We start from the raw sequence: 26,864 nt of genomic DNA, 5'->3' as shown, positions 1-26,864 counted from the left end.
GGGGGGTCAGAAACTGGAATAGACTGCCTCGGGAGGTGGTTGAGTCGCCATCCCTGGATGTGTTCAGGTGTTGCTTAGATGTGGTGTTGGGTCATATGGTTTAGGGGTGAACTTGTAGTGTAGGGTCAATGGTTGGACTCGATGATCCCAAGGGTCTTTTCCAACATGAATTGTTCTGTGATTCCATGAAGGGCAGCCTGGCAAAGGGCTGGCCAAGGCCCTGCCGCGCTCTTAATGTTAAGCTGCTGCTTTGCAAAACTTGCTCCTGTTCTCCCAGTGGAAACAAACCTTCAAGTCCATAGCAGACCCTATAAGTCTGTCACTCGAGAATACTTTTACAGGATAAGGACTCGCGTTGTTAAACACAAGTCCTTTACATCTCGCCAGCTGAGTTGTTTAGTAACTTTAAAAAAGTGAACCCTTGCACAAAACCAATGTGATTGGAATTAAACAGAACTTAGGTCTTTAAAATTTAGAATGTGTTTTAAAAAACCATATTTTCAAGAAATAAACTGGATTTTAAGCAATAATCATAAACTCTTTCTTAGCATATTTTGTAAATAATCAGAAGAGGAAAGCTACTCTGGTATATTTATCCATATCCTGCTGGATTAGTTTAAACAATTGTAAATAGGAAATTAGATTTTTAATGTGGTGGGGTTTTTGTTAGAAAACGATAAATTATTTTGGTTTTACTATATAGACAGTGTGATGTTTGAATCTATTAGATAAAAATATATATGTCTATACACATATTTAAACATGCCTAGGATTTTGTGCAATCAGGTGGCACAAAAGAGCATTTTTAAAAGTTGAAAGATTATACTGCTTTCCACATAAGAAATAGGAATTGCTTCCTCCCTTAAACTCGTAGTATTATTAGAGGATTCAAGCAGCAGATGATGATATAGGGTGAGATGCTCTCTGTGCCTGTTTTGGAAAACGAATGTTCTTTTTCCTCTTTAAGCACAGGAGATGATTGGGATCTAAATACAGGCCTCAGATAAGGCAGAGGGAGTTGTCATTACTGGGAAAAAATAGGCTGCTGGTCTTGCTTGCCTGTTTTATGTAATGGTCAGTCCAGTAACTGTTTTCTGAGAACATTTCTGCCCAATTATCCCTCTTAGAGAAGGTTGTTTTGAGACTCTTATCAGGGTTTTATATGTATGCTTAAGGCTTTCTGCATAGCCAAGAGGCAGGACTTACCTATAGATACACATCTACATTGGGGATTAGGCAGCAATTTAAAGTTATTTTTGAGGTTCTTGCTATACACCTGAATCCAAAGTGGCAGTTGAGCAACCTCTATTTAATCCTGAAGCTTTTAAGTGGCTGACTCCTCAAATGTTTTTATGCAATGTGCAGAATCAAAGCATTAAGCAAAAATACTTTCTTGTGATTTCTGCCCCTCCTCTCCGGTTTGCGTAATTGTATGCTTCCCCTTGTATTGCTAAACCTTCCTTTTCTTCATGATTTAGTCCTATTTTTGTCTGTGCAGCAGTTTGAAAGATGTTGCTTCTAACTTTGATAAATGTAACTAGGACAGCCACTTCTCCTACTGTAAAGTAAGCACCCTAAAAGTCAAAGACAATTTTAAACAAGACTGTGTGCAGTATGCTTCACTTAAAACATGCTTTCTGAATTTCACTTTACCTAGTGAGTTAAATCAGCGTGAAAGAACTTGTTCTTCAGTCACTTTTCTGATTTGTGTTTCTCCCCCACACCCCCCTTTCCTTTTTGGTGATATTTCAGGAAATTGTCACCAGCTTTCCATCAAGCACTTCTGTCTTTCTGTCGGATGTCAGCAGACAGCCGTTTGGGATCAGAGGTATATTTCACCTTTGACTTAAAGTAGATCCTTTTTTCTGCATGGCAGCTGTAGTTAAGCAATAATTGCTTCGAAACAAGACTTACTAATATATATGGAGAAGCTTATGTGCATGAAACCTAAGAAACAAGGGTATGCTTTCAGATTTTAGCTTAAATATGAAACCTGGTGACAGATATGTAATTACAGGGAAGTTTTGAGTCTGTGCAAGTGGATTCATGCCTTTGAAGTTACTTTTAGATCAAAAACGTATGACTTAACGTATGTGAGTAAATTAATGTTTTCTGGTAGGCAATCAGCTTGCTGCAATTCTCTTTATTCCTTTGAAAGGATATTTTTCTGTTCCTGCGCTTCATTTCAAAAAAACAAACAACTCCCTCTTTTCTAGGTATCTCGGATTGCAGACAGTGAAAAAAGTGTCATGTTAATGTTGGGACGCTGCCTGCCTCATATAGTTCCTAATGTGCTTCTTGCAAAACGAGAGGTGAGGAACCCTGAAATTTTATATTTTAGTTTTACTAAGATGTTTTCTTGTTCATTTTGAAGATTTTGTCTCTAATTTCATGACAGTCTGTTACTTGCAATCATGTTCTTACTTTTGTGCATGCATCTCTGCTCCTAGAAAATGGTTTTACACCTCTGTCAGGTGAGTTCAGTAAACCTGCACGGGATCCTCATACCACCTCCTTTGCTTAAGGCACCCGTTAGCATTCAGCAAGACTAAATGTTACTGTAGGTCCATCTGTTTGTGGTAGCACAGATGTTTTTTGTTAGAGAAGACCACAGTTAACATGTGTTAGGAAGAGTGAAGGATATAAGTTCAAACATGAAATGTGGTTCATTTTATCAATTTTAATAAGGATTAATGTTCAGGTTCTTTTTGCGGTACCATGTACCTCAACAAAAAAATTATTTTACTGTCTTTCTCTAGAAGCTCTGTGTATCAGCCAAGATAAGGTTCATCAAAAACACCACTGCATAAGAAAAGCAGTAATCTCAATTATATATTTACCTTAAATTTAATATGAAGCTGGATGAAATTATGAAAACATAACATTTATTTTAAATGTAAATGAAGATGACATTTTGCATAATTTTTCATACAGTACATTGTAGAAGAAGGCCATGATCGAAGATCAAAAAAAATATAAATTACTGGATTTGTATTGCTTTGTTGTAAATATTGCACATTACCAAATGTGTAGAAAATAAAAATAACAAAATAAATCAAATAAATTCAATGGCCTTATAGATGACACCGAAATAGAAGTTTGAAGTGGCATAGCTTGTTGAGTAAGTTTTAGTCCTTGTTAAGAGGACCTACAGTATGGTAGAGTTAGTAGTGTGTTTTGCATAAGTTCGTTTTAAGGCTTTGAAAAATCCTGAAGAAATTTGTACTGATCCTATAATAAAATTTTGTAACATACAAGTACTTACTAGCAGTTGGCATGGTGAGTTTGAGATGTACCACGTTTTCAGAGTCTCAAGGTGTTGTGTTTTGTTGTTGTTTTTTTTTTTTTCTGAGGATGTGGGGCTGTTAACTGGATGTGCAAAATGGTTCTGTTAATAGTATTTTGAAATAATTCTATGAATGTTCCTGGATCAGTGCTTAATTTCTGATTTCTTATTTTTTCCTTTCCTTCCCTCTGCTTGACAGGATGTGGTATTTTGTCTTTTTTTCAGAGCTTGTAGCATAATCTGTGTAATGCATTTAATATTTTGTGACTTTTTAGGTTATTTCTTGCTTTCACAGTTGAAGTTGCATTTGATGACATGTATTTTTGTCTTAACCGAAGTATCTTTTTCAATTTGTTTGAAAAAGCCACAAGTGAGAATTGTGTAACTGGATTGCATTGGATGATAACTGTTCCAAGAATTGAAATGTGCTTTAAAACTAACTTTTCTTAGTTACCACCCTTTTGCTCTAACTGTTGTAATGTTCTTTCGGAGGTAGGCGTGGAATTTGAAGGAAAACGTGGGTAGACCATCTGTTAGTGTTTATTAATATGTCTTACCAAAAAGCTAATGTTAGAATTAGGCTTTCTTCAGCAAGGCTTTCTTCAACAAGGTCTTGTCCAAAAACAATCGTCACATTTTACAGGAAGATGACTAATTTGAGAAAGATATCTAACGGGTTCAGGTCATAATGCAAAGTGATCACCAGTCTACTCTGAAAACATGCAGTGGTAGTATTTAAGATCTTACACTGTTGGTGTGTTAGACATGAGAATTAAATATAACTTTGTGGTGCCTCCCTGAAGCACCTGTCTTCCTCCTTTAAAGCATCTGTCATGTTGTAATTGGTTGCAAAATATTAAGCTAAAGATGTTGTGCAAGACATTTTCATTTTGGAGACACTGGGTTTGTGGACATTGAAACTCTCTCAGCAGGTATCGCCCTTTAGCAGAGATGCAGAAGCTGTTTCACCAATGCTTTTAACTCTCTTTAAGATTAGAGGCAGCCTGCCTGGTTTAGTAATAAGTGATCCAGTAAACATTACAGTTGGCATCTGAGTGACCAGTTAGTGTGTGAATGTCTAATGCATTTCTGAAATTAGTTATGTTACTTTTGTGTATTGGTAGAGCTTTGTTCTTCAATGTCTATAGTTTAGGTTGAGATGGAAGATAAGGAACAAGGAAAAATACAGTTATTGAGTAGCGTGGATGAGGAAATCATTTTAGTTGTTTCTAGCAGTTCAGCCAGGTAAAATCAATAATGCATAATAGAAAATAATTGCTTGAAAGGAATTTATAGTCATTAAAAATTCCATATATTGATATATAAAATTATTTTTTTAATCCTAAGTGTCTAGGTTATCTTAACTGCTTGAAAGCATGTATGTCAATGTTTAGGTTAGTATGTGAATACACTCACCAAGGAGATACTACAGACCAAACAGTAACTGAAATGAACAGTTACAAGATGCTGAAAACCTATTCTTTGATAAAAAAGCCCTTTGACTTTGTATACAGTCTGTGATGAAACTGATGAGCAGCTTGTTCATAAAATTTCATGTGCACTGGAATCTGCTTCCTCAGTTGTGTTTTTACCACTTCAGAAAACATTTCAGATCAAAAAAAAAATCAGCTTCCTTCTACTTGTCATGAGGTATACCATAAAATAATTCCTTTGACTAAACTGCAATTGGAGAAGAACAATCTTTTAAAACTTTTGTGATAATTAATCAGTGCAATGTTCATTTCTCACCCTTTATATGATGTAAGAATTCAGCATCTTTTTACCAGGTAACAGAAGTAACCTCATTTGTACATATAACTTCCACACTCTGCATTATGTAGTCCTTTAGCCCAGTTTGGGCCAGAGTCAACTTCCTGGCTTATTATCAGGATCTTGTTCTTAATCAAGAAGCACTTTTCCTTAGTTATTTATAGTTTTCATCTCACCTGTTGTTCCAGAGTTAGTCTCTGTAACTTTTGTGTTATGCAAACTTAGCAAAATCAATATAATAATAGTTAATTAAAGGTGCACCACATTTAGTTAGTAACATTTGTATAGAGTTGGATATGTTATGAATCAAGTTTTGCTTTTAAAATCTTTGTAAAATTGAAGGAAGGATAATGTCGAGTCTGCAAACTGGGTGCCATTCTTCACTCTGCTGAGGAAAGTAATGCTGTAAGTTCAAAGCCATTCACGTTATTGTGTAGTAACTGCACATAGACATCACTGAGGCACTTTCTTCTCTGGTGTTTCTTGTAGGTAGATGTCACTTAAAACACAGTAGAGCTGAATATCTTGTTACAGATTTTCATCTCAGCCTCACACTTCATTAAAACATGGAAAAAAAATGCTGTGTCAGAGCTTGGCAGTGGTTGTGACAAGCAGATGTCATTTTGGTTGGATATGGATAAGGGTACACAAGTATGGAGTTCTAACTGACTGTTCCTGTTTCACAGAATAGGAGAAAATAGAAGAATGTAAATGAACAATTAACATCCTTTCTGTTACTCTATGAAACTTAGATTGTGATAGCCTTCTATAGATTATGTTTTCTGAAAAATAGGGATAGTGTTGACCACTACTAGTCCTCTTCTGGTTTATGTGGGGTGTTGGTTTCAGTTTGGGGAGCTTATTTGTTTTGGAGTGAGGTTGCATCCCACACATGAGAGAGAGAGAACCATTTTTTCAGTTCAGTCCATTAGGTTTTTTTCCTCTGAATTGAATTTATGAATTGAATTGCCAGTTGTTACTGGTTTTATCACAGTAGTTTTATATGCGGGTTTCCAAATAAACAGCAGATATAAACAAAGTATGACTTTTTTCACACCCATATCTGCATTGATTCTTATATAAAAGCATTCCTTTGGGATCTACCAAGAGGCTTAATTTGGATCCTGAAATAATAGTCTTATTCCATGAAATTTAATTAGAGTTGTAATTTTAATATTAATGAGTGGCACAAAGTTCTGAGTCTTGTATTAATCCTATGATTAAATACCTTTTCATTTTAAAACTAAAAAGGTGAATACTGAAATTCAAATATTTCCTTGCACAAGAGACTCTGTGTCAGTATTTTTTTAGCACCTGCAGCTATTTCAGTTGCTGCAGATAAAATTATTTTATTTAATGATTGTCAAAGGCTGAGTTGCAGAAGAATCTTAACATAGGATGGGTTCACAAGATAAGCATTGACTTTTAGAAGAGATTAAAAGGGACACATTTATGAAATTGATCATAATGTCATCCTGGTTTATATATAATGTTGTCACCTGTTTGCCATATTATTACATTATTATTTGAAATAATAAGTGATGTCTATCCTAAGCTATTGAAGTAACCAGTCTTGACACTTTATTCTAAAGAATAAATTTAATTAGTATTATTCTTTTGTTTATGAATACTCTTAAGAAAGAGATGCTAATTAGTGAAAAAAAACTAAGATGTAGAAGACTTGTTCAGAACATTAAAAAAAAAAATTTATGATGGAGGCAACAACTTGTATAGAAAATTCCTCACTACCTTGTACGAAAAGTGTCAGTAAAATAGAGAAATATTTGCTATAGGATGCATTTAAAAAACCTTCCAACTTTAATATTTTGTTGTAATACTTTTGATATGTAGAAGGAACAGTTTTGAACATAGCCAAGGTGATACCATTTACTATGAAGAGCTGCTTCATGTGCCCATGTACACTTTGTCTTTATCGAGAACTTGAATCGGCTCAGATAGTGAATCCTGTTCAAAGGTAACGAATCATGTTGTTTTGAGTTAGGGGGAAGTTGTCCAAAGGTAATATGGTCAAAAAATGCGAGATTTTATTTGGAGAGACCTACAAGGGCAGAAGTAGAATGGGGAGAAGATATGGGCCATTTCAGTTGTCCTGTTAGATCAGCCTTGTCTGTCATTTACCTGTATGTAGCTGATCTCACAGTAAAAACAAATTAACATTTTTTTCCCTGTTGTACATCTGGGTAGCGTCACATACAAACTTGCCTCTTCACTAGTAGAGGTGAGACCTCTGACACATGATGTTTTCTTTCATCAGGTTGCAAGTGCCAACATGATAGTGGCAGTCTGCTTGGCATCTCGTGGGAAAACAGTATCGCAGCTCTGAAAGTCACTTCTGGTACTGGTGACCAACACCAGCGTGAATTCATCAGTTTCCCTAAGTTAGAGGCAAAAGGGAAAAGAGGGACTTGGGGATGAACAGGATGTTTAAGAAGGTTCCTAAATTAAATAGAGGGAGGGTGGTTGTTTGGTGGATGGTGGGTTTTGAGGGGGTTTTTTTTAATAAAACGTATGATCTTGCTCTATGGTTGGCAGCACAAGTGGTATTCCTTCCCAAGGAAGGCAGGGTTTCAGATGGCGCTGGAAGTCCTCTCCTTGATAATTATATGTAATTTCTGTAACAATATTATGAATGTTGAATTTAAAAGTCAAATGCTAGTATTATTGTGTCTTACTGGAAAATCGCCACTTTCTACAGCACTTAATCTGCTTTTTTTGAGCATGTAAGGGAAGGCCCTTAGAAACAGGAAGCAATGAGCTTGAACTTGCCTGTAGGTTGTTTTTTGTTCTTAATAATCCTGGATATCCTGAGAAGAATTTCTCCCCTTTTAAGCCTTTGGGAGACTTCACTTGACCTCTTTTGTCCATTTATGAGAGTAGTTTTGTTCTTGTCCCACAGGAAGTCCGTTTTATCTCCAGTTTTACTTTCCTTACCAAAGTCTCTAGGGAGCACATACAACACTGTTAAAGACTACTCACTGTTTCTCCACTCCCCTTAGTAGAAGGAGCTGTAGAAGCACTGATGCAGCGATGCAGAGAACACTCTCTTCTCTCATAGTATACATGAAAGAATGTGACCAATGGACAAGAAAATACAGCTAATTGCAACAGCTATAATAACCAGCTTTCTGCAAGGTAAAGAACTAGCCTTGTATCTGCCCCATGCCTATGGTGTTAGGTTGCTCATTAGCCTTTTGCACACAAGGCAGTAGTACCTAGGTGAATGTTTGGAGCTGTTTTTCTTTCATTACAAAGCTCGTGGATCTGTTTTGAAATCTAGCAGGACTTCTGAGTGAAAACATGAGATTTGAGTAGGCGCTCAAACATACTAGGAGAGTGAAGTCAGTGTGATGGTTTTAATAGAAGAAATAAAACCTCCAGATTATAAAAGATACACGTATCCTATTTCATAGGGTATATTCTTTATAAGGAGTGCTTAACAGTAATGGCAAGAGCAGTTGGATAATGTGAGTTTAGGTAGATTTTGGAAAATTAAATCTCTGTAAAATAACACAAGGCTTGTTTTTGATGTAAAGGTTTTTCCATGAGCCGTATTCCTCATGGTGAAGTTAGTAGTTATGTTGTGTGTCTACCAATTGCAATCTGATTTCCTATTTAAAAGTTTGTAGCTTAATATATAAGTAGTATTTATAGTGGGAAGGTGTGGGGTTTTTAATAATGTTTTTTCAAATCTTTTTCAGTTAAAATAGTTTTCCAGGAGAGAACATAGTTCTGCGAAGTACAAAAAAGGTCAAATAGGTTAAGCCTCTTGCCTCCTCAGAACTTTAAATGGGCACGCTGGAGAGCTGGTCAAAGGGGAACCTCGTAAAGTTCAGTAAGGACAAGTGTAGAATCCTGCATCTGGGGAGGAATAACACCAGGCCCCAGTACAGATTAGGGGTCGTCCTGCTGGAAAGCAGCCCCAAGGAGAAAGACCTTGGGGTCCTAGTGGCCAGTGAGTTGTCCATGGAACAGCAACGTCCCCTTGTGGCCAAGAGGCCAATGGGATCCTGGGGTGCATTAAGAAAAGTGTGTCCAGCAGCTCTAGGGAGGTTCTCCTCCCCCTCTTCTCTGCCCTGGTGAGACCTCACCTGGAATACTGTGTCCAGTTTTGGGCTCCCCAGTTCAAGAGAGACAGAGACCCACTGGAGAGAGTCCAAGGGAGAGCTACGAGGATGATTAAGGGACTTGAACATCTCTCCTGTGAAGAGAGACTGAGAGAACTGGGGCTGTTTAGCCTTGAAAGGAGACGGCTGAGAGGGGATCTTATTAACGAATAGAAATATCTGAGGGGTGGGTGTCAAGAGGAAGGGGACAGTCTCTTCTCTGTGGTGCCCAGCAATAGAACAGGAAATAATGAGTTTTAAGTTAGAACGTCGGAAGTTCCACCTCAACATGGGGAGAAACTTTTTCCCTGTGAGGGTGACGGAGCACTGGCACAGGCTGCCTAGAGAGGTTGTGAAGTCGTTTCTGGAGACATTCAAAACCCACCTGGACACGTTCCTGCGTGACCTGCCCTAGGTGATCCTGCTCTGGCAGGGGGTTGGACTAGATGATCTCTAGAGGTCCCTTCCAACCCCGAACATTCCGTGATTCTATGGTCCAGGTTACTGGCCCCAGTTCTCTGCACCGACACCTAGGTTTGTATTGTTGTTTTCCCTCAGCCTCCTGATGTGCTGCTTCTGTTTGGCTGGAATACAGGTTGACGTCAACAAGGTCAAGGAGAGGGACTTCCAGTCCACATTTTAGAAATATTTGATTCTTCTGGGAATGAATACCATGAGCTTTGAAGGGGATGGAGGAGGTCTTCACTATTGTGAACAGCCTTATGTTTTCTTTCAGTTCATGTTTTACACAGTGTTTTTTTGGTAGTCTGCTCCTTAAGAGAATTGAATTAGTTTAAAAACTAAATTTAGCTTCAGATATTGTCTCTATTGGAAAAAAAAACAAAGCACCAAACCACAACCAACAAACCTTCAAAAAATTCTTAGAGTTCTTGACAGAAATTAGAGGGTATCTGTCTGCAGTCACCTTTACCAACGTCTGTTTTTCAGTGTTTGAACTGGTTCACAAAACTGTGTGCATGCTTAATGGAAATTTTAATCTTTAACTCCATGGCATTAGAAATAGCTTTGTCTATAGGAGCTTTATTCCATAGCTGTCTGTGCAGTTTTCTTCAGTTCCATAGGCAGTGGAGATAATTTCAGCCATGATTATCCTCAAATTCTGCTTACAGGTGATGTGCATGTGGTAATCGTAACCTTTGCAGAGCTTTTTGTTTTATGTGCTGTTCTCCCCTGATCCTTCCTAGCAGGGAAAAAATTCTAACTTTTGTAGACTTTCACTTCTTTCAGGTCACTTAATAAGAGATCAAGACTCTAAAACACCTTCTCTAAATGTTCTGATGTTATGTGGTTAGATTTATCTTCTTAGTTTCTTTTGACATGGATGAATGTATGCCCAAAATGTTTTTACTTTGTTTGGTTTTCCCCACCCACAACATTTTAGGAACTGATCCCACTCATACTGTGTACAGCCTGCCTCCATCCTGAACCCAAAGAGAGAGATCAGCTTCTACACATACTGTTCAATTTGATCAAACGACCAGATGATGAGCAAAGGTGTGTTTGCGTTTGTACGTTGCGGGACAAGAGGGAACTTTTTTCTCTGTTAAAGAAGCAGAACTAATAGAAACTGGCTATTATTGGATGATTTTAACCAAGTTTCACTTAAGGTGATATTTTGCTTGTATAGTGTTGACAGATTTATGTGGACTTCAGGACTTTTAATTTCTATGACCTGTACTTACTAGTTACTGAAATGCAAGAATGTGATTGGTAAGCTGCAGTGTAACGTTTCAGCTCCTTTTTCGTTTAAAGTTGAACTGAAACGCCTTTTTAAAATGAGCTTTAAAGGTCATAATTTTTACCAAAAGTTGACAAAGAGAAATCAAAACAACTCTTTAAACTGCTGTCTTAGTGTATCTTAGCATCTGTATGTTTGTAAGTTAATTAACATGTTTAGGGACAATAGCATGAAAAATTAGTGCTCTTCCTACATACAGTTTAGTACTATGGTAGCAATAAAAAATTCAGAAGACTGAAGCAGTTATTTAGTTCTGACAAGTGTTAAGAGCTTTGGGTTTTTTGTGGTTAAGACTTTGAAACAAAGTGTATTTTTTAATTTTGTGTTATAAACTTGGTTCTTCCTCAGTGCACAGGAAATCTGACTTTGTACCAGTCTTCATAAGAGTATCCTTAAGGTTGAAAGACAGTACGCTAGCTGGTATGCTTCCTTCTCTAACTGGAAAGATTTTTCACATTTGATCTGTAGCATTTCTATCATTTTCATTAGAGATGTTTGGTAAAGTGTCTGTATCCATTGTTGCTCTAGTCTGTCTTCAAACAAAATAGGCTTTATGAAATAAGTGGAAAGGATTTCTTCTGGAAATTCTCTGAAACGGAAGTGTTCTAATGTCTTTCCAAGTTGTTCCCGTGATAAAATTTAGAGATGCGGTACAACTGAAAGAAATGGCTTTGGAGACCAAAAATGCTTAAATAAATAAAAAGCACAGTGGTACTGTACAGATTGAAATAACAAGGTGCAATCTTTATTCTACTTCAGATTCATTAGAAATCTGCTTCTGAAATGCCTACCATTATCTAAAATATTCTGGATTTCCCATGCAGATTGAAAGTCTAAAATTTTGTGTTTGGGGGAGGAGGAAGGAAGTTATATCGTGTAGTCTCTTCTAGTTAATTTGCCACAGTATTGGTGACCTGTCAAGTAGATTTTTTCATTTGCCTGTTCAGCTGCAGTTAGGTGTGTCTTTTTCAGCAGCTAAGAAAGAAGAAAATCCAAGCTTCTTTTTCCTTGAAGTTTTTGATTCTTTGTTGTGACTTAGAGATTTACATCTAAAAAGAAATCATTTTCATCAGAAATTTGGGAAGAATATCCTGCTATAACTTCCAGGAGAAAATACATATACATAATATACATTCACAACACATAAAAATTATGTTTTCTTTTGAAGGTGGCTTAAAGATGGAAGAGTAAAATTCCATCAAATAAAAGAGATTCTGGTTACAAATTGGATTGAAATTCTGAATAACTATTTTCTATTAGTTTTTTCTACTTATATATTTGTATTGAAGTGTATTATGCATGCTTGCTTTTATCTAAATAAGTTTAATATTGTGCACTATGAAGTAATCAAAGACGTTTAGTTTAAGTCACCAGAACAGTGGTATTAATTGTTTTGTATGTTTTTTTCTGCTGTGTTGTACATGCCTACATTATATGTTAAGGTAGTAGTTGGTAAGAAGTTGCTTTTTTTAAAATCTGTTAAATGCAAGAGGCTGAAGTGTGGCATTGCATTTTCTAGTAATGAACCCATTAAAATAAGTGGTTTACTTTAAATACTCGACCTTGTAAAGTATGTTAACAATTACGTAGAAAACCTGTATTATACTTCTTGCCCACGAGAGAGGCTTTTTGGTGCATGCAGATACAGCGTATTGCCATAATCTTGTATACTAACACTGTATTCAACATGGCCAGTTTTATCCTCAAAGCTCTGCTCATTAATGTACTACGCAACTTTTCAAAACATCACGCAAGGGAGGCCTGAAAGATATTCTGAAAATGAATGAGTCTTTTTTGATGAAGTGTATTGTATAACTGGTTAAGAAATAACCAGCAGAATCTCTGCCTTTCAACATTAAGGACTTACTTGCAGTAATATTTAATATTTAAATTTTTTATTTAAATATTTTATATTTACATTTCAGAGGTGACACTAAAATGGTAAGAAATTAATTCTGGCTTCCCACAAAGGAATAATGAGCATATTCACAGTGGTGTCCTAGTGTTACTACGAAGATGATAAAATTGGGGTCTAATGTCCACGTTACCATTTAAAACTTGTTATTGAATTATTGATGTAGGCACTAAAAGTAAATAAACTGCTGAATTGTATGCAAAGTCGGTGTCATGCCAGTCCTATTAACAGGATAAATAGTTAGAAGTAATAAATCTAAGCAAGAAAATACTCATTAAATAGAAATTAAAATATCACAAATAACAGCGAAGTATGGTGTTACTGAAATTTTGAGTATATCTGTGTGTCTATGAAAATTGTTGATTTTCTTGCAAACTTTTAGGAAAGTTTAAAAGTGCAAGGATATAAATACAAATGACTCTAGTGTTTTTTAGATATTACTCATTAATTACTTCACTTTTTGTATTGGACTTTAGAAGAATTCTGATGAATGAAGTTCAGTAATTTGAGAAACATGACAGTAACTGACATGTTAGAATGTTGCAAAACCATGTCACAACAGAATTAAGTTACTGGTTTTGAATGCAGTTCATTAAATCTCAAGAGTGCCTCTAAATAAAAGCAGTATGTGTACTTTGCAAAATACTCATAGTATGATAGTATTTAGATCCTTTTACTGCATGATGAATCATAGTGTTCAGTAATAAGAAATGAATGAGAGATATAGTCACAGATTCTCAGACATTGGGAAATCAGAAATTCTCAGGCTTTGATTTGTGGATTTTGGGATCTGCAACTTGCTGAAAAAGGCTTATTAAACAGAAAACAAGATAGAATAGTTTGGATTAGAAGGGACCAGTAAAGGTCATTTAGTCCACCCCCTCCCTGCAGTGAGCAGGGACAATACTGGCTTTTGTTTTAAGATGTAGCAAGTCAGTCAGTCAGTTTGGTGTGAAATTTTGACTGTAGACAATTGCCTATTACCTGACAGCATCTGCTTTTCCTAACTTAAAGAATATATAATACATATATATATGTATTATAGAACTTCATAAGTAGATTAAAGCTTTACATTTATGTTTTCAGACAGATGATACTGATGGGGTGTGTGGCTTTTGCTCGACATGTTGGACCAACACGTGTAGAAGCTGAGCTTTTACCACAGTGTTGGGAACAGGTAACTGATTATTTTGTGCTTTACAATGGAAACTTAAAAACTCAACATTTCTGAATTTCTAACTTATTTGTTCGAGCAGGAGGTTGATTTGGATTTGTTTTTAAATGAATGGCAATTCAAAGTATTTTTTTTCAGAAAGATATCTGGATGTTCTTTGTCCTCATTGTATATACTTTTATATAACATTAAAGAGAACTCAGAAGCAGAAAATTTGTCAAAGACTACCTGGAGATTCTAGTTACCTGCATGTGTTTCTTGTACTGAAATGTAGATATGCACATTTCATCATCAGTGTTGCCTAATGTATTGCAAAATAGGTGCCTTTATAATTTGTACTGTAATTTCCAGACTGTGGGAAATCTATTTTTATTCAAAGATTTAATTTACTGATTTTTATACTGCATTAAGTCCCTGAGGCAGTGTCCACACTTCAACTAGTTTAAATTATTATACAGAAAATTAAAGAAAAAAGTAGTCAGAAATGAGTCTCCTCTAGATAGGCACCGTTTTACACTTGAAAGATCAGCCTGAAGTTTACACGTGACTTCTAGAATCACAGTGAACTTTTCCACGATAGTTTAAATTAATAGAAATAACTGTAAAACCAAACTGAAATGCCCTTACTGTTCCATCTGAGGCGTAAAACCAGAACAAACTGAATTCAGGTGAAAATGCCTGGTGTTTTCCTACCATAATGAAGAACAGCGAGTTCATCGTTGCCTAAAAGACAGTGAATAACTAAGCCATGACAGAGTTGTAATACTTGCTTTGATGGCACAGTCTTTCTCCACTGATAATTGTCTACTGTTTCTTGCATAACACAGCCATCTGTATTTCACTAAATACAAGCTTGAGCAGTCTTAATACTTTCTGACAGCAGAATTATGTATTATAAGTAGCATTTGTGCTTATATGTGTGGCTGACATATCCATTAAATGAGGGACTCGTGGCAGTAAGAAAATAAACCACGTTTTATTTTCTTAGGTCCTTCATGTGAAATTTAAACATTGTTAAAAAAAAAACAACAGCCTCACCTCAGTAAGAGCCATCTTCATCATGCCAGTTTCTTGCTAATTGCTGATGCAAAATAGAAACAAGTCCAATTGTAACAGTACAACCTACCAGGCTGCCAAGCCGTATGTCATCATGCATTTATTTCATGCCGTTTGCCAGACTTTGTTTGCAGTACTGAAACCAGGTCATTATTTTCTCCAGCAAACTACCAGCTGAATCTCACTGTCACAAGAATGAATTTGTAGAAGGAACTCAAAAGGACATACTATTTTCTACCTTTTTCTCAATAGGTGCTTTAATCATTAAACAGAATGAATTTGTAGAAGGAACTCAAAAGGACGTACTATTTTCTACCTTTTTCTCAGTAGGTGCTTTAATCATTAAAGCATTTGTGCAGTTGGCCTCCAACCAAAATCTATTTACAGATGCAAAGGACTAGGTCCTCAAAGGACTTATCAGGCTAGTCTTTGTGATCTCTCTACCTGCACTTCACAGGCAGAATTTGGTAGCTGGCTCATCTTTGAATTCTCTCTGAATGCTTAAAGTTCCTTCAGAAGTAGTGACAGTTAATTGGTTTCCAAAATTGTACAACTGCTTATTAAAGACAAAAGGAAAATAAATGCTGATAAACATTTTACAGTTATGTTTAGGTTTCCAAGGGCTTAATAATCTTGTGGAAATGTCAGTCTTTTTTTTTTTTCAGTGTGTCGATATGTCTTTGCGAGGTCAGGGCTGTTATTGATATTGCCTTGCCAGTCCACCTAAACCAGTTGAAACTACCCTTTGTTGTTTCCCTCAGGAGGCAGAGGTCTAGGAGGCAAAATGTATCTCTGTTACCAGTAGGGAATTTATTTGGAAGGATGGCACATAAGTCAAACATACTATAGGTATTAAAACAGGCTGGTTTTTGCCTTTCATGTTCTTCATCTGTGGAATCTCCATACTTCCAAAAAAGATAACAGGTGCCTTACCAGGGTTGTCTTACCAAGGCTATACACTGCATAGCAAGAGAGAAGTAAACAGTTGCACCACATGCATATCCTATTTTATCTGATGGGATCAAACTATTCACGTTCCCTCTGACCATTTTACTATAAAATTTGTATTCACAAAGTATATTGAAACATATCACGTGTCCTTGTACAGCCATTACACCGTCCATTAAAGTTGACTCCACCAGGATGCAGACTTGGTTCTGAAGTGTCACTATTAAATTTTAAGGCAGAATTTTCAAACAGCTGTTGAGCAGAAAGGGGAGACAGCACAGGATCAAGAGATTCTTGGGAATATGAACTGTTTGCAGTCACATTTTAGAGGCGTGACATGTTTATTCTGGACTTGAGAGCAAAACTTCAATAGCATGCAAGTACTTTTTGGTTTAGTATGTGTGTTGTCTTTTGACCTCAGTAGCTCTGCTGCGCTGGTTGGCTTGGAGCACTAGAGGGCACTTGTGAAGTTCTTACAGAAACATTCCTAACGGGCTAAACAAGGCAGCATTTTATAACATGTCAGCTCAGAAGTTATTCATATTCTTTAGAGTACAGCAGTCTGTACGCTGTCTTCCACCCTTCCTTTTGCTACATATACATACATACTTCTCTGATTAATTTTTTACTACAAGCTAGTTTATAGGACAACTAGAGGAAGTTGTATCTGCCTTGCCTTTATGCCTTAGTGGAAACATTTGGTGCTGCCTAATACTCATATGCAACGTCTACAGGCACAGTCAATGTTTATTTAAGAGGTGCAGCTGTTTCCCTCCTTTGCAGTTCATTCTGACCGTATTTTGAATACTGGTTACTGCAAAGCAAATAGCCATTCTGTTGCTCTTTACCAGATCAACCACAAATACCCAGAGAGACGACTACTGGTAGCAGAATCCTGTGGAGCGCTAGCACCTTACCTTCCAGTAAGTATCAATACTGACTCCAAGTACTTTACTAGTGAAAGCAGGGTGAAAATCTACTGCATAATGTAAACATCCTTTATCATATTCGATATTTCCAAGCGTATATGTTATGCATAGACAGTCACACTCTCTTCTACTCTGTATCACTTGTGAGATTCAATAAATCACGTTTAGGAGGAGATAGCTTATTATAAAGGAATACAGGTCATTCTGGCTATAAAACGTCTTTAAAAACAGTATGTTCTGAAAAAAAAAAATCTTTACTTCAGGACTGCTTAAGGAAATAATCTCTGAAAAAATAATTGACAGCCAAAGTAGAGTTCTTCAGACACTGGGGAATGTTACATGAAGAGTGCTGCCAGGCAGAAGCAGCAGGAAAATTAAGTCAGTGGTGAACTAGAATTCGAAGCTTCAAAGAAAGGAAAATAACCCAGATTAAAAACCCTCTTCTCCAATTTAGCAATGCAGTGATTAAAGATTCTGTTTTAAGACTAGGTCTGTAGTAGTTTTGTGATGGTAGTTATTTTTGGTTCCATATGAATTAGAGGACCTGAATTCTGTGCTTCATAGCTTAGCCTCTCTAATGAAGCTACTGACACTTTATATTAATTCCTCTGTTGTGAAAATAATGTGCAATGTTAATAAAAGGGTGTATGGTTGAAAGAAAGGATTTTAGTTGTAAGCACTAATAAAAGTGCAAATTATTTATAAAAATTGATGTAAGCCCACATGTATTGTTTCATCAGATTTAACAAGTGTGTGGTTTTTTTGTTTACAAACAGAAGGAAATTCGTAGTTCATTAGTACTTTCCATGCTGCAGCAAATGCTAATGGAAGATAAGGCGGACCTGGTACGAGAAGCTGTGATTAAAAGCCTTGGCATCATTATGGGATACATTGATGATCCAGACAAATATCAACAGGTATCATTTGATTTGGATTGTGCAAGTATACAAAGTCTTGTATAGTTATTTCATTAACAGAGGGATGTGTAGTTTCATGTATTTTGACTAAATGTTTTCAGATGCAAAAAAAATGATACTTTATATGAATGTTGACTTTATTGTATTACCAAGACCAAAAAGAAAACATATACTTAGAAGTGCCATTAGAAGCCTTCAATAATTTGCCTTTGAGAACATGCCACCTTGTTGCCCACCAGATACTATTAGCCAATTTGGTATCATGACTTCCTAACAGAGATTTGTCTACTACAGCAAAGGCTACTGGTAGTTCAACTTAATACTACCTAATAATGCTTCAGATAAGTGAAAATGGACTTCTGATCCTGTTTCAAATTTCTGAAGGCAGAATGGAAAAATGTTGATTATGATTTTCATAACTTGACTGTAGAGAAATACTAGCAGGATCACTGAACCACCTAGTGTTTACCTTTGCAGATGTGATGGGAATATCTGTTGAAAGACCTCCACTACTTACTGTAGTGTTTTAAAAAATAGATAATAATCTCTTTCTAGTCTGCATGTTTTGTGTGGGAAACTTTAGCATAAATTTTAGGAAGTTAATTAGATTCTTTATTGTCTTTTGCCAGGGCTTTGAGCTGCTGCTTTCAGCTTTAGGAGACCCTTCAGAACGTGTGGTCAGTGCAACACATCAGGTATTTTTACCTGCTTATGCTGCCTGGACAACAGAACTGGGAAACTTACAGTTCCATCTTATACCTACACTACTTAATAAAATTGAAAAATTGCTCAGGGTATGTGTTGAAGCTATTTTTACATTGGAGAATTTTCATTGTATCTGTATTGCATATTCCATCTTTTTAAAAAAATACAAACATGTAAGTAATTGCTACTTAACATTCTACGGGAGGAAAATTTTCTGGAGATTCTTGTTGTAACTCTCTAAGTTTTACTTTTACTTTATAGCCCAGTAATCCAAGTGCAGTTCATAAAATGCTTGCTTTTGGAGCTGTGACCAGATGATATCTGTTATTCTGAGTGCATTTTCCCTATATTTAATTTTTAAGTGTCATATAGTGTAGTTTTTAATAAAGTGCAATATTTATTAAAATAAAAAAATGAAGTAGAATTGAATTGTTTAGTTAGGTTGTTTGCAATTATGAGTTGGTTTGTCTGCACACGTGATTTGTAGATACCTGGAAAGGTCTGGAAAATAGGGTATCTCATAGCAGTCTAGCACACTTAACCAAGATGCTTGTTTTCATAGTACAGGCAACTAGTTCATTCCATTTTTAGATGCACTGATCTCTGAGATGAAGGATTTACATTTCCAACATGTGGTGGAAAGTGTTCTTTGAGAACATCAGTATGTTCATTGACATATTACTAAATGTTAAAGGCTGTATTACTTGAATCTTCTGAGTGATTTAAAGGGTGACAAGAGGATTTTGATGGTGACACAAAGTTAACTTGTGGTTAGGATAAATTGCTGTATAATTACTATGTCTGTATAGAAGCTCATCACAGATGTGTCTATCTCTTGCCAGGGAACACATGTCTAAGCAATAGGTCATCCAAACCAAAAACTTTTAAGTAAATGTCCGGTTTCTTTCAGGAAGGAGAACATGGCTTGGATGAACATAAGCTCCACATGTATCTCTCTGCTCTGCAGTCATTGATTCCTTCACTGTTTGCCCTGGTGCTACAGAATGCGCCTTTCACAAGCAAGGCCAAACTTCAGGGAGAAGTACCACAAATAGAAGGTAAATGACTATCATTTATGATAGGTGGAGCTTTTATAAACATAAATATAATTCAGTGTCAAATCTCAAATGGCTATTAACTGCAAAGGAAGAATTTCAGGAAATAATCCACAGTCCACATTTACTTTGGATTTTTATAGCACCCTGTCTGTGCAGTAATGATTTAAGTTTATATCCCCACACCTTGTTTTCTAGTCCACTTGTCTTTATGTTATATTTTCATATACAGCAAGTACAGAGCAAGGACCGTGCACTTGGCCTTGTTCAACTTCATGAGGCTCATTGAGCCCATTTCTTGAGCTTCTCCAAGTCCCTCTGGATGGCAGCTTGGTGTCATCTGCAAACTTGCTGAGGGTGCACTCAATCCCACTGTGTGCGTCATTGATGCAGATATTAAACAGCCCCAGTTCCAAGACAGACCCGAGGGGCACCACTTGTCACTGATATCCATTGGGACATCGAGTCGCTGGCCAGTACTCTCTGGATGTGACCATTTAGCCAATTCCTTAGCCACTATCAATCAAATCCATATTTCTTCAGTTAAGGGAGAAAGATGTTGTGGGGGGACCATGTCACAGCAGCCTTATTGAAGTCCAACTAGAGCATCCTCAGCTGTTCCCGTGCCCACTGATGTAGTCACTCCATCGCAGAAGGCCACTGGGTTGGTCAGGCGAGATTTGCCTTTGGTGAAGCTATGGTGGCAATAATAATTTCATCATCTCCTTGTAGTGACGTTTTCTCTTCCTAAGTGAGGGTTTTGCATTCTCTTCGGAGATGGATTTTTTACTCAGTGATTTTTGAAAAGTAATTTGATAATCTTACACAGAAGTCAATGAAGAGTTCCAGACTTTAACTCTCTACTGACCTCACCTCCACGGTATTTTCATCTTTTGTTCATGATTGTTTGTTCTCCACTGTTACAGTCACTAGATTTCCCCGACCTGTATCACCTCTTCAGGATGTGGCCATCATCATTGGAAGCCGCGAGCAGTTAGCTGTGTTGTTGCAGCTGTATGACTATCAGCTAGAACATGAGGGTACCACAGGCTGGGAGACTTTGCTATGGGTGGTCAATCAACTGTGAGTTAATTTGTACCTTATCGTTCTTAATTTTAATATGTGTCAAAATTAATATTTCTTAAGCATGATTACATTTACCAATTATTAAACATAAGAATTTTAAGTATGATTGTGTTTAAGAATTATTGAACAGGAAAAGATTAACATTTTTTAGGTGTTTTAATTTTTGTACTGAGTTGACGTTGATTTTATTTGGAAAATACCAACTATGTAGCAGAATGTAGGTAACTACTTGCTCAAAAATTTCTTTCATCTTTGCACTACTCTAGTCAGTTTTCTACTGAAGCAAAGATTGTTGTATCCTGAATATCTCATGAAATGCACTCTTCTGGAGTAACATGTTTGAAAATATAGGTCAAACTTCAGGCACTTACATCCTTGCTTTCTTCAAGGGTCAGGAATTGCATGAAATGTGTAGGTAATTTTATTAGAACCAATAGCGCTGTGTGCGTGTATATATTTATTAATATAAGCAGTAAATCTGTACTAATACAACTGTAGAGAAACAAAAGATGAGAGTAGTGATTAATAGCCTTTTGTTTCCTGATTTTCAGGCTACCACAGCTTATAGAAATAGTTGGCAAGATCAATGTAGCATCAACTGCCTGTGTCCATGAGTTCTCTAGATTTTTCTGGAGACTTTGTAGGACATTTGGGAAAATTTTTACAAACACTAAGGTAGGGTATTACCTTAAATGTTCTACACACAGAGTACCTTGATAGTATATATTCTCCATATTTGTGTTGTGTCTAAATAAGCACTCTTTATGTGACCGTTCATATTTGCATGCCACACTCATGCTTTTCCATAAGTACATCTAAACCTGCTATTTTTAAATCTCTATTTGCATCCTTTTGATTTCTAAGTACTGCTACCGCTATGTGGGTACTCAATAGACATTTTTACCATCTTATGCCATACTTTCAGTTTTTGTAAAAGCTGGCTATACTTTTTAGAGGTTTTTCTCTTTCTGTACCTTCAAAATGTCCTTTTTCTGTTTTGTGTTTTTTCTTCTTGTTTTTTATTCTTAGGAGAAAATTAAGTTAATTGACACTGGTAACAGGTTTTCTTACATGGGTTTCATCATCCATTCTATAGGTAAAACCACAGTTCCAGGAAATCTTAAGACTGTCTGAGGAAAACATAGGTACGTAACTTGTTACTTAAATGAATAAAAATTTATCTTAACCACACCTGGGAAAAAAACATCTGTCTGTTCAAATAACATTGTCAGACTACAGTTCTTAAATTTGTTGTTTTTCTAAAATGTTGAAAATCCAATCTTAACCTGAATTGAACTCTCTGAAGTTGTAGAGAGTGTGTGTGTAAAGTCCAAATAAAATCTCAAATCCAAATACCACTTAAGCGTCTTTCTAACATGTGCATTCGTATATAGATGCCTATATATAAAGTCATGCACATAGATATTAAAAAGTGAATATAATATGCACATATAAGTCTGTTATATATATGTGTGTGTATATATATTACACACATGTATATACGCGCACACACACACACATATATATATATATACACACACACACCTGTGTGTGTATTATATATAAAAAACCTAAATTCTTCACTGTGTTTCACTAGATTCTACAGCAGGTAACGGAGTGCTGACAAAAGCCACAGTTCCCATCTATGCAACAGGGGTCCTTACATGCTATATTCAGGTAGACGTTTTTTTTCTGTTTCTTTGTTAAAAGTTTAATAATATGAAAAAAGCCTTCTACAAAAAAAACCCAAACAACTTACTGTTTTCTTTAAAACTGACAGTGCTTTTATTTTTTGAGGATAGATAAGTAGATAGCTATAAACACTCTTGAAAGCAAAATTTTCTTGCTGGATTGTCTACTACATTTAGGTTGAGGTTTGAACTAGATGATCTTTCAAGGTCCCTTCCAACCCCTAACATTCTGTGATCAGTGGTAAAACCTGAAGTCAGTAAATCTTAAAATGATATCTGGTGTCTTCACCTCACCGCTGCTAACTCTTAGATGTCGACAGCTGCCATCTGCACCTATCAGAAATATTAAAGTTATTCTATAAGTGGGTTCTTGGCCATTTAACTGTGACCTCTGCAAACATAATTTTTGCAAAATTTACTGAAACAGGTAAGCAGGTAAATCACAATTTTGGCCATAGGTGGACTCTTAATATTTTAACGTTACCTAGTACTAAAATAAACACTCCACAAATAATATTACCTAATCTTCCAGTAGCCAGCAGTTATGAAGTGGCATATACATAGCTTGGAAGAAAAGATAAATACTTCATCTCACAAATGTTTAGTGGATTGCGAACAATCACAAACTGTCAGGAGCAATGGAAGTGCCTAAGTACTCTTCTTAGAAGTTTCTTTAATAAAACAGTTTGGATAATTTATAGAATCATAGAATCATTTTGTTTGGAAAAGACAGTTTAAGATCATCAAGTCCAACCATTATCTAACTCTACCAGAACCATGTCTAAATGTTTATGCACAAGTATGTGCTTTGTCTATTCTTGTGTTTGCTTTGAAAGGGTCTTGTTCTTATACGACTTTTTTTAAGTTCATAAGAAGATTGTTAAAGACTAAATCTAGTCTTTGCAATTGCAGCGGTATTTCTACTATTCAACGTTGTACTCTGCTCTTTCAGGAAGAAGACCGCAAGCTGTTAGTTGAATTCTTAGAAGATGTAATGACCATGCTTTCACTCTCACATGCTCCCCTCGATAGCCTGAAAGCTTCTTTTGTGGAACTGGGGTAAAGAATACACCTTGGGGTTTGCTAGATCTAAATACGTTAGAAGTTTTTATTAAAAGCTGCTAATTTAGCTGTAATTTTAATAACTGTGATGCTTCAGGTGAATAAAGGCTATACTTGCTTTTTCCCTTGGTGCTTCACAAAATGTAAACTTCTAATCTCTGGATTAAAAATATAGTGGTTAAAAATTTCTGAAGTGTGAAAACACAAAAAAAACCAACCAAAACAATAAAAAATCAAGTCATGGAGAACAAAATGGAAATTAATTTTGCATTTTCCATTATTATTATGATGTATTCTAGATAATGTATTTGCATTCAGTTCAGTGTTGTAATTTATTGAAAATTACGTTCTTAATGCTTTTTATTAAAAAATGAGCTTCAAAGTGCAACATATTTTCTAGACAGCAACATGTTGCATCTCCTTCAGAAGGAGATCAATGTTACATGTACTTCAGAAAGGAAAAATGCTGGAGTTTTAGATTTGCTGAACAGTGGATTGCGGAGACCTACATTTTGTAGGTGAAGAACACATCCAGGGTTTGGGAGTATTTGGGTTTTGGGTTTTTTTTCATTGACCAACTGTTCTCTTTTAGTGCAAACCCAGCTTATCATGAGCTGCTGTTAACTGTCTTGTGGTATGGAGTTGTCCATACTTCTGCTCTGGTTCGATGCACAGCTGCTAGAATGTTTGAGGTAAGTGTTACCCAAAGTTTTTTTTACACCTTTTTAAAAACAGTGATTCAGATAGTGTTGCTACGTTCTTAAAAATTACAGATGACTTAGGTTGTGTACTGTGTGATGGAGCAGGAAGTCATCGTGCCGTTGTTTCTCTATCTGTTCTCTGTTCAGCAGCGCGTCTTTCATTAAGCAATTTGCCATTGGCCACTTGCAGGGTCTTTCTGTCGTAACTCTGTATGTGTTTGGATCTGCTACTGACTTCATTGCTGCATTCTGATTATTGCATGCTGAAAATCAGTTTCCAGTGCTGAGAACACGTTTCGTTGCTAAACTCGTGTTTAAACCAGAGCTAAACACCTTGTCAAATGGGTTCCTTAGGTCTGTAGGTAAGCATAAACAAGTATCTCTGAGTTTCAACGTTGGCTTTTGCTATTCCACACATCATCAATAGCCAAATTCACAACTTACTGGTTTTAAATACTTTGTTTACCCTTACATTGCACTGGCACTGTAATTCAAAGTAGTTTCCATTGGTGCCAGATTGTTGTATGTAAAAACATACATCTAACCAATTTCATATTTTTTGATAAAAAATACAATAATTTGCTGTTGCTTTGCTTGCCACATAGTGGCAGCTTCATCTTTTCCTTAAAATCTATAAATTTGTTTGGGATAAAGACTGTTACATTTAACTGACTAATTTGCTTTTATATCTATATCATGCCTTATTTTCATCAAGTGTGAATTTAAAAAGGCATATACAAAACCTCCAGGACGCACTCCAATTGCTGAACAAAAACTTTTTTTTTCTTCCCTGTGTTAGACATATTTTTAATCACACTTTCACAGGTGGTTTGTTTGGGGGGGTTTCTTTGTTTTTCTTTTGTGTTTCTTCCATATTTGACTCGTTTGGATAGCTTTGCAGTGGACTTCTAGCTGAACCTGCCACCCTGTACCCATCTGAAGAAAAAAACAAAACAAAAAACCACAAACCAAATCTCAAGTCTGTCTCAGACAAAAGAGTGTTTAATATATAACCATCACCTTTCTTTACTTTAACTCTTCCAGTCATTTGAAGATCAAGCACTAAACAACCTCTTTCAGATATATCCTGAGACAGCCAACCCTGTCCTCATTTTTTTTTCCTCCCTTTAAAAAGGAGATAGCAATTTTTGGCCACCTGCAAAATATTTTTGAGTTGATTGGTTGGGTGTTTTTTGTTTGTTTGTTTTTAAGCTTAACAAAAGTATTGCTTATATTTTATATTGCTTATACTTTACCTTTTTTTTTTTTTAAAAGCATTAGCCAAACATGTGAAAGACCCCAGTAACAACAGACTGTTGTCTTGGTTGCAGTTTCTTTTCGAATTCAACTACATGTTGATTATTTTTAAACAGGAGGGGGGGGGGTTTGACTGCTTGTTTCCTGGTATACTTCAAATTTAACTAAAGCATAGGCAATTTTGTATCACACACTCTTCTCACTTAAGGTTAGTATCATATTGCCACTTTGTTCATAGCATATAATATAACATATTTCTACAGGGCAATATGTAAATTTGGGAAGTCACCTGTGTGAAGGGAGGGCAATAGTTGGCTTCACTTTTGCGAAATTCACTCATTCGAGGAATTTCTGACATCTGGGAAGCTGCTGAATGGCAAAGCCTGGCTATCAGGTGACAAGATCAAGAGCGTGTTGCCTGTGGGACGGCTCTGTGAGAACTGTAGAGGTCCTGCTTCCACATTGATCTAGAGGAATCAAAACAGGATGAAGATTTATGTTGTCTGTCTTTCCATAACCTTATGTGCTGCTACATGGCTTTGCCCATCCAGCTGTTTCTGTTGCTTCTGTGTTCATGTTTTCAGTCAGTAGTTTCCCTTTGGAATGTGGGTGCAAACAGATTTGATTGCTGCTTGTTTGAACATGAAGGTCGTAGCTGAGTTAGATGCTTTGTTGGTCTGTTTGGGCTTCAGGCTAGGAACACTCATCTTGAGAAGGACTCTTGAATTATAAAGCATGTTTTAGTTTCTGTAAGACAGAGCGATGCTGTTTACGGTGCTTTACCGGAATTGTAAGTGTGGCAGCCCACATAGTTATGGAGCTGAGATCATAAGTTGTTTCCTAATTACTCGGATCCCAAGCATTTTTTTCAAAGCACTGTATTACCTCTAAGCTCTTCTCAAAATCAAGATTAGTTTAAAAAAAAAACACAAAACCAAGTCCCTCTTTGTTAATAGTAAACATTGTCTATTTTAATCAATGGGAAAATTGGTAAATTTGTATATATAGAGAGTAAGCATCATAGTCAAAGAGCGACCAGTGTCCTTAACAGCTCTTTGAAGAGTAGCACACAAGCTCAGCACATCAGCCCTTTAAGATATTGAAAATAATCGTGACAGATTGATGTTAAAATATAGTAGTTGAACTGACATTTGTAATACTTTCTGAATAAAAGGCATAGGAAGTTGCAGCTTTCCCTCTCCGAGGTGCTTTGCAGCAATAAGACACACGTTCTGACACAGCTTAACAGTTCTCTTCCCATTCTTCCTTCTCTGGTTATTATCTGTAAGTCCAAAATACGTTCAGTGCATGCATCCATGCACACACATACACAAATATTGCTTAATAAAAAATACTGCTTTGTACAGAAGGCTTCTGGAAAGTCGGGTTCCTTCCAATCTTACTGAATTTACTTAGCTTTATATTCAGA

At 36.3% G+C, this 26,864-nt stretch overlaps 1 protein-coding gene across 1 annotated transcript in view; it reads left to right on the top strand.

Moving 5' to 3' along the window:
* Nucleotides 1-26,864, top strand: part of KIAA1468 (KIAA1468 ortholog) — a gene marked incomplete at its 5' end in the record, with an annotated part of 43,420 nt that overhangs the window by 5,542 nt on the left and 11,014 nt on the right. Inside the window, 14 exons of the mRNA XM_009874238.1 lie at nucleotides 1,753-1,828; nucleotides 2,217-2,312; nucleotides 10,583-10,695; nucleotides 13,941-14,031; nucleotides 16,884-16,955; nucleotides 17,738-17,878; nucleotides 18,508-18,672; nucleotides 19,494-19,641; nucleotides 20,565-20,721; nucleotides 21,276-21,399; nucleotides 21,821-21,869; nucleotides 22,322-22,401; nucleotides 23,368-23,474; nucleotides 24,070-24,169. Coding sequence (XP_009872540.1) covers nucleotides 1,753-1,828; nucleotides 2,217-2,312; nucleotides 10,583-10,695; nucleotides 13,941-14,031; nucleotides 16,884-16,955; nucleotides 17,738-17,878; nucleotides 18,508-18,672; nucleotides 19,494-19,641; nucleotides 20,565-20,721; nucleotides 21,276-21,399; nucleotides 21,821-21,869; nucleotides 22,322-22,401; nucleotides 23,368-23,474; nucleotides 24,070-24,169 — 1,519 coding nt within the window. The remainder of the gene's footprint in view (nucleotides 1-1,752; nucleotides 1,829-2,216; nucleotides 2,313-10,582; nucleotides 10,696-13,940; nucleotides 14,032-16,883; nucleotides 16,956-17,737; nucleotides 17,879-18,507; nucleotides 18,673-19,493; nucleotides 19,642-20,564; nucleotides 20,722-21,275; nucleotides 21,400-21,820; nucleotides 21,870-22,321; nucleotides 22,402-23,367; nucleotides 23,475-24,069; nucleotides 24,170-26,864) is intronic.

This window comes from Apaloderma vittatum, unplaced genomic scaffold, assembly GCF_000703405.1.
Source record: "Apaloderma vittatum isolate BGI_N311 unplaced genomic scaffold, ASM70340v1 scaffold4138, whole genome shotgun sequence".
Classification (NCBI taxonomy): Eukaryota; Metazoa; Chordata; class Aves; order Trogoniformes; family Trogonidae; genus Apaloderma; species Apaloderma vittatum.
Note: the sequence above shows the minus strand (reverse complement) of the source record. Positions and strands in the feature narration are given on the sequence as shown.